Genomic DNA, 13,783 nt, shown 5'->3' with positions numbered 1-13,783 from the left:
TGTCAACATAACTCCAGATAAAGAGCAGTCCATGGATTATAAAACATTTTTATTGTTGCCCATCTCAACTTCCATTTGTCATTTTTCTTCTTTTCAGTGTTGACAGCAAATATATTCATACAATCTGCACTTAAAAGCAGTACTTTATCACCTCCCCGTGGCAACCACAAAAAGCAAATACATATGTGACCAAATAAGTCCAGACATAAACCAGTCCATGAATAATAAAACATTATTATTATTTTCCGTTTTATTTTCCTCCGTCCTTTTTCTTCTTTTTGGGTTTGCTCTCATCTTCTAGAATGACTTCTTCTGTTGCAATTCGGACTCTCTTCGTCTTTGAAAGCTCCCGAGCGAGCTCTGTGGACAGAAGCAAACAGAGGGAGGGCGTTACATAGACGCAGAAAAATAAGTTAAACCTAGAAGCACTTTATTTATCTAGATTCCAGTGGGAGAAAGCTGAACCACCTACAGCGCATCCCTATCAACATGAAAAAAAGAACAAAATCACCAGCCTCTGTACCCGTTAATATCTATAGCTCAAATCTCTTTAACACGATGATGAAGTGAAACAAAAGTCAGTGTTTGCAGGACAACTACCTTTAGATGTTGTAGCCTCAGCTTCTGGTTTCTCAGCGGTCTGCTGCACTGATGAAGGTTTCCACACAGCCAGGCACGTCAGTCTGGCGGTTGTGTTCACTTCCCCAAGGAGAGTGGGAGACTCCAGCTCCTGTTGGACAGCAGGAGTGCATTGCTAGATCAACAGCAGCTCGGCAGCTAGCAACAGTGTCATTTTGCTAATCTTTGTTTTATTTTCTTAAACAGACTTGTTATATAACTTTATTCTTGTAACAGAAGCTTTTATTATGTCTGACGTTTTTACTACTTATCTGACTATATCTGAATATCTTCTTTTAGGTGTTACTATTACTTTTAAAAATAACTATCGTTCTGCTTTGCAAAGTAGATTTATGTCAATGGGTGATGACACTAAGGGAAATGTTATTTTTTAAACACATACACTGTCACTGCAAATGTAAATGTTTATGGAATTCGGTTGAAGTTACAAGTAAATGGCTTCATCAAATCAAATGTTCATAAATAAAACTAGAGACGTGCCTCTTTTAGATGGAGTTTCCACATTTTCACGAAGCCATCGTTTGAAGCCGTCACCATCACGCAGTAATCCTCCATAATGAAACTGTCAACCGCTTTCACTCTGAAATCAACACAGGATGTAGGTTTGTTCGCTTACTTTTCACCAATATGACATGAGATGTAAAATAAACGTGTGTCTGCTAAATGAAGATATTTTGATATAAGTTTTAATATATAACAATAAAATATATCAGTAAGTTTCATACAATTCTTACAAAGACAAGTCCAGTTCTCTTCGCAGCATCAGACATATCTTTTTAGAAATGCAGCTCCAAATACCTTTAATACATACTGAAAAACACCTGCACCTAATAACTTTCAGACATACATTGTGGTGGATCTGTGAAGTAAAAAACACTATGAATGTACCTGGTTTCATGCGCCTTAAACTCACACACCCATTTCTCTTTTTCCAGGTCACATAACCTCACAATTTCATCGTCTCCTGCGACGGCCAGGATGGAGTTCTGAAAAACAAGCAGGATTTCATCATCTATTTAAACTTATTCTAATGTTGCTTATCACTGATATATCTTCTGATATATATAGATCCCAATCATCTCAACCGATATCATTTATAAATGTTTCTCAGAGTCATAGTCAGAGGACTCACATTTAAGAACTTTACGGATGAGATCCTCTTGGGGTTTGTAATTGTTCCTGTCACAGAGGCCGTCTCCAGCTCGTAGATGCTCACTTTGTCATCCACCACAACCACATATTTATCTCCGTCTGGAGACCATCTGACAATGTGTGCATCTGTTAAAAGTGTAGGGAAAGAGAGGTTCAAGTCATTTCAAACATACTAATAATGCTAAAAGAACTTAAACAGTCCATTCCTTAACTTTAAAATCAACATACTGAGCACAAATAGGAGGAGGCTTACTCTGTTTTATGTTTTTGATGAAGGCTGATCTTCCGTTAATTAGATTCCATGTTCTAAAAGGGATAAAAAGAGCCAACAGTCATTTTTGATTCCCTGTTAAATTAACCATCTGCCTCGCAGACTTTCCAGCAGAGCTGTGAATTTTACCTGAGAGTCTTATCTGTCCCAACTGTAAGTGCAAGTTTCCCAGATGGATGGACGGAGAGCGATGTGACGTGGCCTCTGAGGAAAACGAGAGGATTAAGCAAGTTACTTTGACTCGTCCCATCCAACAAAAGACAAGACGACAACCATCTCGGTGCTTCTGCAGCGCATCTCTCTGTGTGCTTACTTGTGAGCTTTGATGGATTTCAGACACTCCCACTTCTTCGTGCTCCACACACATACGAGTCCATCCTCTCCTCCGCTCAGTAAATGAGACGTCCCATAAAACTCCAGGCAGGTGATGGTGCCTGTGGAATACAGGGAAGTTTGGGTCAGGTGTGCAGACCACATGCTAGTGTGTTTAAATTTTTTACAGATTGACAAACTGTAAAAAGTTAACAATTGTTCAGTGATATATTTTATACTTCCAGCAGCAAAGAAAATCATGAGGAAAAGCTCAGGAGAACCTGGCATGAAAGATGGGAGAGAAGAAAGAAAGCAACTGGATTCCATTTCCAACAAAAATAAATAAATAATGGGATTGAAGGGTCCTAAGAAACCCAAAACCTGAAAATCCCAGACAAGCCACATCAATGAAAATGTTTTTAAAAAAGCACGTGTTACAGTAAAACTAAATCCTGAGGTCAAAGAGGACACATAAGTAATATTTACTGTGACTTTGTAACAAGCTAACAAATCGCATCAAAATTGGATGTCAGGTTCACAAAATAATGGAGCAGTTTTCCTCAAGATCTCTAAATCATGCTTCTTTTCTACTTAAGATCATAATCTTATGTGGAGATTTAAATTAATTTTGTTGTGTTTATCCATGTCCTTTCTCACCATCCATATATCCTCTCGCTCTGCTGCATCCTTGATATTTTCATGAACAAAGTTAAAGGACTTGAATGTTACCACAGGCTACGGACATTATTAAACATCTTTAGGATGCCTCTGTGGGAATCAAACCAGAAATCTTAAGGCCACTGAGCCACAGCTACTCATTCTACGTTGTACATTTAGTCAGTATACATAACTTGATGTCAAACAGAAGATCTACCTGAGACACTCACCGTCATGATGCAGCAAAGCACCGTGTTCAATTTTCTTCTTCATGTCGTACAGCTGTATCGTCTCATCTTTGCTTCCTGTGACAACAAACCTCTCACTGGCTGCCACAGCTGATATGGATGCTGTGTGGGCGTGATGTGTGAAGTTTGCCTTGGCTGTCCACTCCTGCATGACAAACCAAAATACATGAAGCTGTTGGTAACTGATGACTCTCTGCAATAACTTAAATGCTGAAACCGCGAGGAAAGACATGGGATTTACGTTTCTGAGAGTGCCAGTTTGAGGGGAACAAATCACCAAATCCATTAAAAAAAAAACAGAGGTTAGACTGATCATCATCATCCTAAAAAAACATTAAACCTTTGATCATAGTATTACACACAGGTTGTTGCACTGACAGTTCAGTTTAGTGTCAGTGGACAGAAAATACAACGCACACCAGTCTCTGACATTAACAAATATACACAACTACAAAATAAGACACTTTAACTTACTTTCTCATCGGTTTTCACTCGGTAACCAAAGGCGATTTGCTCGTAGCTCCCAGCAATCAGCTCCAGTACAGCTGCCATGCTGCCACTTGAAGCTACAGAGGGCTAAGCTAGCTGGCTAGTTAGCTTTCTTAAAACTTTTTCTGTCTGAATTCTGTCGCCTGGTTTGAGCAACAGCTACTAACAGGCCAACCGGAGACCTACATAAGAAACACCGAGACAATAAACAACGAAAACTGTGTAGTGAACCTATTTACACATGATTATATTTGACTGTTTTTAATAAACCCACGTCCAAGTCCAAAATAACGTGTGCAGCTTTTACGCCTGCGCAAAAGTCTACTTCCTCCCATCTGGCAGAAACTGGTTTTCAAAATAAAAGCCGGTGTCGTGAAAGCAATTTCGTTTGAGCGTCATGCACTCATGCAGGGTTTTTTTTTTTTTTACTTGGCAGGGCTTGACTTGCATTGACTTCCACAATTTTCATGATGTGTAACGTTTCAAATGTCTATTTCTTGGAATTCTTAAAATATAACACCTCAAAAGCGGAAGAGGACGATGATGAAGTGAAACAAAAGGCGAAAATCGGCATCTTCATGACAGTGAACCAGATTACTGCGGAGCCTTGGGTGTGCCACCAGAATAATTAGGTGTATATTTTTTTTACGTGTTTAAATATAATAAATTGGTGAATCTGAAAAAAGCTTTTAATTTTACATAACATACATTTGCACTGAAATTACGCAATATAATTAAATATAAATACATTTGAATATTAAATTGTGGGTTAATGGTTAGGCTCAGGGGTTTAGAGTTACAACAATAGCTTTCCATTTATAAATGATAGATACCCTGATCCTAACCCTTGTTATAACAAGTTTCATATAGAAGACATTTCAGTCCAGAGGCCTTTATGTTAGCTGTTTCTAGCAAAATAGCCTAATATTTTTTATTAATTTGCTATAACTCAGGATGCAGACATTACAATCTAATAACTGTTTTTAAGACACGTTTATTAAAATTCACTACAAAGTGTTTCTGTCTCCTGCAATAACGAGTTTTCCTCCATGAAAAGCACATTTTACTCACAGTGAGCCCACTGTTATTACCACAAACACAGGACTGGATCCGCCCTTCTGATGAATGGGAGGGCTGCGGGCGTGTTCCTGTCTTTTAATTGGCCGGTTCCCTTGGAAACGTCATGATTGACGCCCCAGATAACTGCATGAAACGGTGTTTTGTGAGAGGACGAGAAGTCGTAGTAACTTTTTACGCTGATCGGAAGCATGGCAAAGGGGTAAGTCTTGGATGAGAAATAACAGCGATACGTCAGAATAACGCAGCTCATCGTTTCATCAGTACCTGCATTGTGCATGTTTAGTATCACCTGAGTGGCGACACCGTTTTAAGAATATTTGACATAAACATTAACGACACTGTAACATGATGCTTCTCAGGGTTCTTCTTGATGGTAATCTCGAGAACAAATACTGGTTTGTAGGTTTTGTTTTTCCTGTTCCTTTCCAAAACACGAGTGTCCTTCTGCTTCAGACAAAACATCTGTCCTCAGTGAACATTTCAGGTTTGTGCAGCGGATGTGTGGACGCTGTGCGTTAAGAGTCAGGGGCTGTTGTTTGCATGTGAGTGCAGCTCGGGTCTGGTGGTGATCAGTGGGAAGAATTACACAACTGAACAAACAGGACATCGTCGACTATAAACAGCATCTGCTGCATTAACAGCCTGTAGCTGTTCTCCCTTGTGATACTCGCAGCCGTGCCCTGGTTAAATTAAGAACAGAGAAGTTTCTGTATCATGTGCTTCTTCCTGTCACTTGCTTCATACTCGACTTTTTTTTTTCTATCAATATGACCAACATCTGCTCTGTGGGTGCGGCAGTTATTGTGATTTTTTTATATATATATATATATATATATATATACTTATAATGGCATTGTCACTTTTTGAAGAATACAGTGAAGATGATTTGGAGCCGATAGGCTAAACACATGAAAGCAACTGATCATGGTCTCACATTATACCCTGAATCCCGTGTTTGTTTTTGTTCCAAGTCGGGACACACAGGACGCGGAAGCGCTGCCAAGCGCCCCCAAAGCGACGCCCGCTGCCTCTCTGCGCCCATGTTAACCCGCGGGGCCGTTCAGCGCGCGCCGCGATAGTTTCGTCTGTTTTTGTCCGCGTGCCGCGAGCGAATCTGTCAAGAAAACACTGATAATCTGTTATAAACCATATAAATTGATAATATATATGATATAAATGATCTGTTCTCCTGGAGCGACCCCCCTCCCACATGATAAAATATCAGGATCTGCCATATTAATTAGAAACAGTATTACTGCTGTTTGTGATTGTGTATTTTAAATTACAAACTTATTTCACGTATTTGTCAGTTGTCTCTAAACAGAGAGCGCGAGAGACGAGCAGTGTGTGTGTGTGTGTGTGTGTGTGTGCGCGTGTGTGTGTGTGGCGATCCTTTTAACGTCACTGTTGCAGAAGAAGCGAAGCCCCGCAGAAACACATAAAAAGCTTTAAGTTAAGCGTCCAAAAACCGCGTCTGGAAGTTTAGTTTTTTGGTCTGTTTCATGTTGCAACCTGCGTTTAGAGCCATGCAGTTGTAACTTAATGAATGGGGTCATTATACGGAGCCAAGGTGTTCCCCACTGGCCTGGCTGTTGTTTTATGCTGACATTGTGTTGTCCAACAAAAGAAAACACCAGGAGCAAGACAGGGAACAAAACAAACAACAGAAGGCCTCCAGCTGCTACACAGCTGTGCACAGGTGATTTCCCCTTGCAACGTTGGCTAGGTTGTAATGTAGGGCTGATCATTCAGTTCTTACATGCACCTAGACCCTTTTATTAACATGCTCTTAGAATTAGGAGAGCCTCAAGGAACCTTTGGGGGCTCCTGGAGGATCCTTTAATAACTCAAAAGGGTCCCTGAAGGAACTGATGAGGCTACAGAAAACCTCCCTTCTGTGAAAACAAACAGAATATTAGCCATTTTATAATTGTTTCTCGAAAATCATTCTGGAAAGATATAGTCCTGCTTATCTTTAGCTAGCTACTTATATTCATGTGTCTCAGCGAAAGAGAAGCTTTTCAGTGATATTCGTCCCTGATGAAAAAAACACACAGCACAGACCAGACTAGTCTTGCCGGTTGGCCAGCTTGGTATGGCTGAACTGACCAGCAAAGTGCTTTGCTTTGCTGGTTAAGACGGTTCTGCAAAAGCCGTGCAAGGATGAGCTTTCATACATTATTGGTATTATTCAGCGTTTATCTAGGCGATAGGGATTACACCCTTTGAGTAATGACCTGGAGTTTGAGTGGTGTCTCTATGGAGACAGCAGTTAACTGTGCATTCAGTTGCAGTAGGAAATCCCAGCTCTGAAATCATCATGGACTTTTAAACCATGAAATTATTTTAATACACTTTAGGAAAAACACCTGTATGGATACATGCGTGTCCCAGCAGGCATGTACACACACACACACACACACACACACACAAACTATGTTTTTACGGATAATATTTACGCTGCACTCTAACTTAAAAGTTGTAATATTCAACGCATTTTTAAGTTGTTCAGCTCTTGATTAGACAAGCTAGCGTTTTAAACACTGGGATATAATTCTAGCTGTACTTGTTTGAAATGGTAATTTCATCCAAATCACAAAAACATTATTCCTCTTTCCCTTTAGTGGTACTTAGCCTTGCAGATACTGTAGTCTGGTTTTATTTGTAGAGGTTTTGAGATTTCTGCTGCCTCAAAATCAAATAAAACCAAAACTTCCAGCTAGACACAACTATGGGGAAGGGGGGAAACTGTTTGTGATTTGGGTGAACTGACCCTTAACTTCCAGACAATGTTATACTATTATTATACTATCAAATACAGTACTTCATACATAAATGGCCCAGAATAACAAACAAGAAACATGTTAAAAATTCAGTTTGAAACAAGGAAGGTTTTGGATTGGTATATTACAGCAACTTCCTGTTGACTACTGTTATCTGAATTAATTAATCAAGCAACACGTTCTCATCAAAGGGCAGTGGCGGTAATAAAAGGGAACTCTTCCAAACTCAAGGTTATCACACATCGGTTAACAATTTCTGTGAATGGAGAAAATATGTTAACCTTTGAACCTTTTAGCCCAAAGAATAAGCCTTTTTCACAGAACACATGTCACATGAGGAAAAGCACAGGTGTAAATAATAAAGTGAATGATGGCTGAATTCCATTTAGCTGCTTTAGCTTCAGGGTCCTGGTCTTGTGCATGCTGGCTCACTGCCATGGCTGTCGCTGGGACATTTGAACAGAACAGAGCCATCATTCATGTTATTAGTAACATCTGTGGTTTTCCCACTGTGACAAGTCAAAATGTCTGCTGTGAAAAAGGCCTGTTGTCTCTGAAGTCTCTCTCTGAAGAACAGAAACTGAAAAAAAATCCTCTTGGAAATCTTTTAGTTTGAGCAGATTCCAAAATGCACATTTCAATGTCAGAAACAGACTCATTCTGTTGCACCATTCGTGTGCTGTCTACCACTGCTACTTTATTTGATGCACTGCATTTGTTTCCTTTTCCTTCTCACAGTCAACATCAGGCCAACCGGGAGCTCACTGAGGTGCTTAACCAAATCTGGCGCCTGGATACCAACCGCCTCAGGCCGGGGACTGATTACATCATTTCCCTCCAGGTCAGTACCGCAGGTCTGCCGTCGTCGCCTCTCTGCAATGCAAAACACTCAGAGACACATGCAAACCAACATCTGGACGGGAGTCACAGTGCAGTGTCACCTGCAGCAGATGGAATGTACGAAGAGAATGCAAGCATGGAACTTTGGCGTTCTGTGACAAAACAAACAGAATGTTGTGCGCATTCTGTGTTATGACATCACAGAGAATTCAACTTCCACCAGGTAGCTGTTAGCGCAGTTTACTGGAGCCTTGGTAAGAGGCATTATGACATCAAAAGATAAACAACAGATTATCATAATACACATTAGCTATAACATAATAACTAACGAGATTAAGAGGCTACACCTACGCTAATGTCTCTGTCTCTTGTACTTAAGAGCTAAATGCTATTGCCAGCATGCTAACATGCTCATAATGGCCATGCTGACATGCTGATGTTTAGCAGGTAGTGTTCCATCTTAGCATGCTATCATTTGCTAATTAGCGCTAGATGAAAGATGGGGAATCAAAGATGTATTACGATCTTGAGCAGGACATGAATGTCAAATGTGCCAAATTTCATGGAAATCCACCCAGTAATGGTGGAGACATTTGACTGAAAATACAAATGTGAACCGCACGGTGGCACTTGAGGAACTCAGGGGATCACTAAAGTCAGTAGGATTCATAATTCCTCAGGGAACCACGACCGTGCAAAGTTTCATGGTAATCCATCCAGTAGTTGCTCATTTCAGACAGACCAACATTGCCATCCCTAGAGCCACGCCGCTGGTTTGGCTGAAAAAGGCATCTTATCATCATCATCATCATCATCATCATCGTAACTTAAAGGGCAGACTTCAGGATAGCAATATAAATGACATCATCTCACTTCTATGTCAGAAAATAGTGAAAAATAAAACATACAAACACTGCCTCTTACAGTACTATGTATATTTTGTAATGCTCATAACATATATTAGGGCTAGAACTAATGATTATTTTCAGAATCGACATTGAGTGACAATACATTTTTTGAATGATCGATTAATCATTTATTCGTTAAAATGTCAGAAAAGTGCAAAATGCTTATCACAGTTTCCCAGAGCACAAGGTGACGTCTTTAAATTGCTTTATTTGTCCAACCATCAGCCCAAAACTGAGATTGTGCAAGGAATGGTCGGAATAACCTTCCTGCCTTTTGCAGTTACAACACGCTGAAGTCTGTCTGTGTGTTTGCATGTGTGTTATTCAGGGCAGGGCAGGTTATGTGGCTCAGGGCAGTAACTCTGCCAGAGACATGGCCAGGGCTCCGCTCTTCACATATGTCAACGAAGCCAAACTCAAGAGTATCAAGACATTTGCACGTAAGTAGCAGTTCACGTCATTTTTTTCCATCACGCTTTTCTTTTGCTAGAACCACCTACATTTTTAACAAGCACATGTCTTTTTTTTTTTTTTTTATGCAGATTTCATCAGCTTGCTGGACAACTATGAGGCGTCCACAGGTTTATCAGAGACAGTAACGTCGGAGGAGCTTAAAGAGAACAGGCTCTTTATCGATTCCATAATGGAGACCGATGTCATGAAGGTGCGGTAGCTGTGAGAGAGGGAGTCCTCTCTTTAACACATCTGTCATCACCTAACAAACAACAGACTGATCCTACACAGCAGCTGTTTACTCTCCTGTTGACAGAGTTTCAAGCTGTTGTCAGACAAGTTTAAGGGGGATTTGAAATTAACCTGAAGATGACTTCCTAGAAAACCAGGCATCAGCCTGCATTATTTACTGCCGCTGATGTATTCAACTGTGTGACAGCTTTTTATGATGATTTTAGTTACAGGTGAAATCAGTCACCTGGCCATAAAATGTTTGTCTTAACGTGATGTTTTGTTTTTCGGAGGCTTTGCCACCATAACAAGAAGCATTTTAGAGGAAACACTGGAGACTCTAAACTGATAGAATGGGTTCAACTTTATACCGTATGCTATCACAAGATAAAAAATACCATACTGTAACTTTAACTAGTGTTTGTGGACAACATTGTTACTGTATTTTAAAATTTTCTTTCTATTACATAGTATACATTTTTTATGCAGTTTTCTATATTTTCTGCTCAATAGTCGAAAGTATTTCTGGTTAACAAAACAATCTCAAAACAAAGTCAGTCTAGTAGCTGCTCTGGAGCTTTTACGCTTATCACAAGATCTTCCTCAGCAAGTTTGCCCAGCGTGGAGTTGGAGTCGCTGTTCAAATATCCATTTTTTTTAGGACTTCTCGTCCGCGTTGGCTTAAAAGTTAATTCTTGACCTTGGAGTTACAAATATTTTCACTATTTCCAAGGTCAAAACTGAACTTTTAGTCTCAAACGTAATCGTGTCGGTGAAAGTGCCTTCTGTTCTTATGCCCCTAAACTGTGGAACTCGCTGCCTCTGGATATTAGGAAGGCAACCTCTCTCTGTATTTTTAAAGGAAATTAAAGGCTTTTCTGTCTTTTTTAATCTGGCTTTTAATGTGGAGTAAAGTTGTTTCTTACATTATTTTTATGCTTGGTGTTTATTTTATTCTTATTCTATTGAGTTTTATGCATTGACTTTTAACACTATTGTTTTATTGTTGTAAATTTAAGTCTTACAAAATGTTTATTTTTTTGTTTGTGCTGCGTAATTTTACTATGTAAAGCACTCTGGGCTACATGTTTGTATGAAAGGTGCTATAAAAGCTGAGTTGAGTAGCCTGACAAACTCCATGCACCATACTGTTCATCTGTACTGTTCTTTGAGCCTATTTTTCACTTGGAAGCCTGAAATGTCATCGTACTGTATGTTTATTTTTTTTTCTTCTTTTTCTAAATAGTGTGCTCACAAGTATCTGGTCGGGAAGGGGCAGTCACCATCAGACCCTGCACAGTTCCAGAAACAGCTGTATGACATCTGGTTCCGCCTCTACCACAGGGACAGGAGTGGAGGGTGAGTTTCAAGATAACAGCAGGGGGCGCTACTGTAACGCTCAAAGAGACGATCCTGGAGGTCAGCAGTAAGAGCACAGGTTTAAACATCTACAGAATACCAGATTCGGGACTGCTTTCCTGCAATTAGCTGACATGGATGACAGATGAATTTCCTTCTCAAGAATCAATAAGGAATCTAAAAATATACACATGAATACATACAGTGATACAACAAATCTACAGTTAAACCCTGTTTTGCTCTGTCTTTTCTATTTTTACGTTCTTTTTTTAAGCTAATGTTAAGTTATAGTTACTGCATGTAGTAATCCTGTTTTGAGACTTTGAAGAATAAATCTTTGACAAAAAAATGAATAAATAACTCAAGGTCCACTTACTAGCTTTCCCGGAGCTTTTAACCACATCTCACGGTCTTCAGTTAATAGAGTTTTGCTCAGTTGTCAGCTGACAACAGTTCCAAAAAAAGGTAGTAGGCGGAGTTAACCCTTTTTTTTATGTTTCACTACTTGTTCCAAGGTCAAGAATAAAAGAATAAATCTGAGTGGATGGGTTGTTGTGTTGATGTTTAACTTAATATTCAACTGTTTCTTTAAAGGAGAGTTGCAGGTTGTGTTACCCTTTTAGTGTTTTCATCCTTTATCTTCGCGGCAATGCAAACACAGTAGATAAGAGGAAATAAAGCTCTAAAGGGACTTGGTCTCAGGATGAATGAGGGCATACATGGAGACTAAATAAACCCACCTACGAACGTGTGCTGTCGTTTTTCATTATAGTGAGGATTCCTGTGGATTTGAACATGTGTTTGTGGGAGAAACCAAGTTCGGCTGTGAGGTCCTGGGTCTTCACAACTGGGTCCAGTTCTACCTGCAGGAAAAACACAACCATGTTGACTACAAAGGCTACAAAGCAAGAGACAACAAATCTACAGTAAGAAAGTACTCACCGTATGCATTAAGAAGATACCGAACACACTGGTTTTCTGTACAAACTGAATTATTTTATTCACTTTAATTAAATACTATATAATAATACTATATAACTGTTAGTACTGTTACTGAACAGCAAATAAATGTATGAGTTCCCTAATGAAATTTTTCATCATTGTTTTATAGCCTGATGAAGATGACCATGTCCTGAACCTGCAGTTCAGTTGGAAAGGCTTGGTGAAGCCAGTTGCTGGCTCCTTCATTGGCGTCAGTCCGGAGTTTGAGGTTGCTCTCTTCACTATCATCTTCCTCATGTCGTCGGAGAAGATGACGTCTGTGGTGGTGAAGGTGGATGAGTACATGCTGGAGCTGGTTGTCTATCGGAACGGGCGATCCATCGGCACGTCCTACCCAAAACTGCTCAGCAGCAACAACAGGGATTTATAAAATTACACCACCTGAGCTGTCAGCTGTCATGTACAACATTTACGTTTAAATTTACAACTTGTGTTACACTTTGATTTCATTCCTATGCAGTATAAACCTAAGGCAAATCTGGATCAGGTTCTCTTGTTGCACTAAACGTCTATGATGAGCGAGCCTTAACCTCCTGATCTGGATTGATATCATGAAAGGAATATAGATTGTTATTAATCATTTATCTGTCTTATTCTGTATACTATTATGGAGTAAATAAAATTTCCTTTGTTTACAAATCAGTGTTGGCATTTTTATTCTCCTATTAGTGAAATTAAGCCAGATAGTTCACAAGATTTAGGAAGATAAAACAAAAAAGCATCATAGTTGGTTAATGACTGTCTAGTGTGGTTATTATGAGCCAGTATGTTAGATGTTTCGGAGATAAAGTCAGAGAGGCCAGATTGAGGTGGTTTGGACATGTTCAGAGGAGAGACTGTGAATATATTGGTAGAAGGATGCTGAGGTTGGAGCTGCCAGGCAGGAGGTCTAGAGGAAGACCAAAGAGGAGATTTATGGATGTAGTGAGAGAGGACATGAAGTTATTTGGTGCGAGTGAAGAGGATGCAGAGGACAGGGTTAGATGGAGGCACATGATTCGCTGTGGCGACCCCTGAAAGGGAGCAGCCGAAAGGAAAAGAAGAAGAGACTTTCTGTCATCTAGAGCTGAAATGAAACTGAAAGTTCCAGTTTTTTTTTTTTTTTACCATAAGTCATTATCACTCCAGGTATTATTTCTGTTTACACAAAAATGCAGCACAAAAACAACAACTTGGCACTGCCTTAGTTAGCTGCCAGCACCATTAACTGGCCAACTGGGCAACAAATGACTGTGGAGAAGGAAGAAAAAAGTGTTTACAGCTTCATTAAAGATGTTTGGCAGCACTTGTTCCAGAATTCTGACTTCAAAAAGATATAATAATATCTTGATTTAGCCTAATAAAGCCAGAAATCTGAAA

General features: G+C 39.7%; 2 protein-coding genes across 2 annotated transcripts; one reads left to right on the top strand and one right to left on the bottom strand.

Annotated features, from left to right (window-relative positions):
- Positions 1 to 32: 32 nt before the first annotated feature.
- pak1ip1 (PAK1 interacting protein 1) lies at positions 33 to 4,092 on the bottom strand. Its single transcript, XM_044220008.1, has 10 exons — positions 3,754 to 4,092; positions 3,262 to 3,424; positions 2,376 to 2,496; positions 2,192 to 2,266; positions 2,045 to 2,097; positions 1,772 to 1,917; positions 1,528 to 1,625; positions 1,120 to 1,219; positions 601 to 730; positions 33 to 360 (listed from the first exon to the last, which is right to left on the bottom strand). Exons 1-10 carry the CDS (start codon positions 3,829 to 3,831, stop codon positions 251 to 253), a joined length of 1,074 nt encoding a protein of 357 aa, XP_044075943.1. The 5' UTR covers positions 3,832 to 4,092; the 3' UTR covers positions 33 to 250.
- Positions 4,093 to 4,909: 817 nt separating this feature from the next.
- Positions 4,910 to 13,063, top strand: LOC122887109 (poly(U)-specific endoribonuclease-C-like). The gene is made up of 7 exons (XM_044220009.1): positions 4,910 to 5,047; positions 8,370 to 8,472; positions 9,708 to 9,819; positions 9,922 to 10,043; positions 11,310 to 11,422; positions 12,195 to 12,348; positions 12,534 to 13,063. The coding sequence occupies exons 1-7, from the start codon at positions 5,037 to 5,039 to the stop codon at positions 12,792 to 12,794; spliced, it is 876 nt and encodes a 291-aa protein (XP_044075944.1). The 5' UTR covers positions 4,910 to 5,036; the 3' UTR covers positions 12,795 to 13,063.
- The last annotated feature ends 720 nt before the right edge of the window (positions 13,064 to 13,783 follow it).

Source organism: Siniperca chuatsi, linkage group LG13 (genome assembly GCF_020085105.1).
Source record: "Siniperca chuatsi isolate FFG_IHB_CAS linkage group LG13, ASM2008510v1, whole genome shotgun sequence".
NCBI classification, from domain to species: Eukaryota; Metazoa; Chordata; class Actinopteri; order Centrarchiformes; family Sinipercidae; genus Siniperca; species Siniperca chuatsi.
Note: the sequence above shows the minus strand (reverse complement) of the source record. Positions and strands in the feature narration are given on the sequence as shown.

Bases quoted from the DNA above. Each gene is read 5' to 3' on its own strand.
- pak1ip1 (XM_044220008.1), bottom strand. From the start codon at position 3,831: ATGGCAGCTGTACTGGAGCTGATTGCTGGGAGCTACGAGCAAATCGCC. The intron at 2,267-2,375 runs GTAAGCACACAG...CGTTTTCCTCAG, and splicing joins AAATCCATCAAAGCTCACAA to AGGCCACGTCACATCGCTCT. The intron at 1,626-1,771 runs GTGAGTCCTCTG...CTTGTTTTTCAG, and splicing joins CATCCGTAAAGTTCTTAAAT to AACTCCATCCTGGCCGTCGC.
- LOC122887109 (XM_044220009.1), top strand. The intron at 8,473-9,707 runs GTCAGTACCGCA...TGTGTTATTCAG, and splicing joins ATTACATCATTTCCCTCCAG to GGCAGGGCAGGTTATGTGGC. The intron at 10,044-11,309 runs GTGCGGTAGCTG...TTTTCTAAATAG, and splicing joins TGGAGACCGATGTCATGAAG to TGTGCTCACAAGTATCTGGT.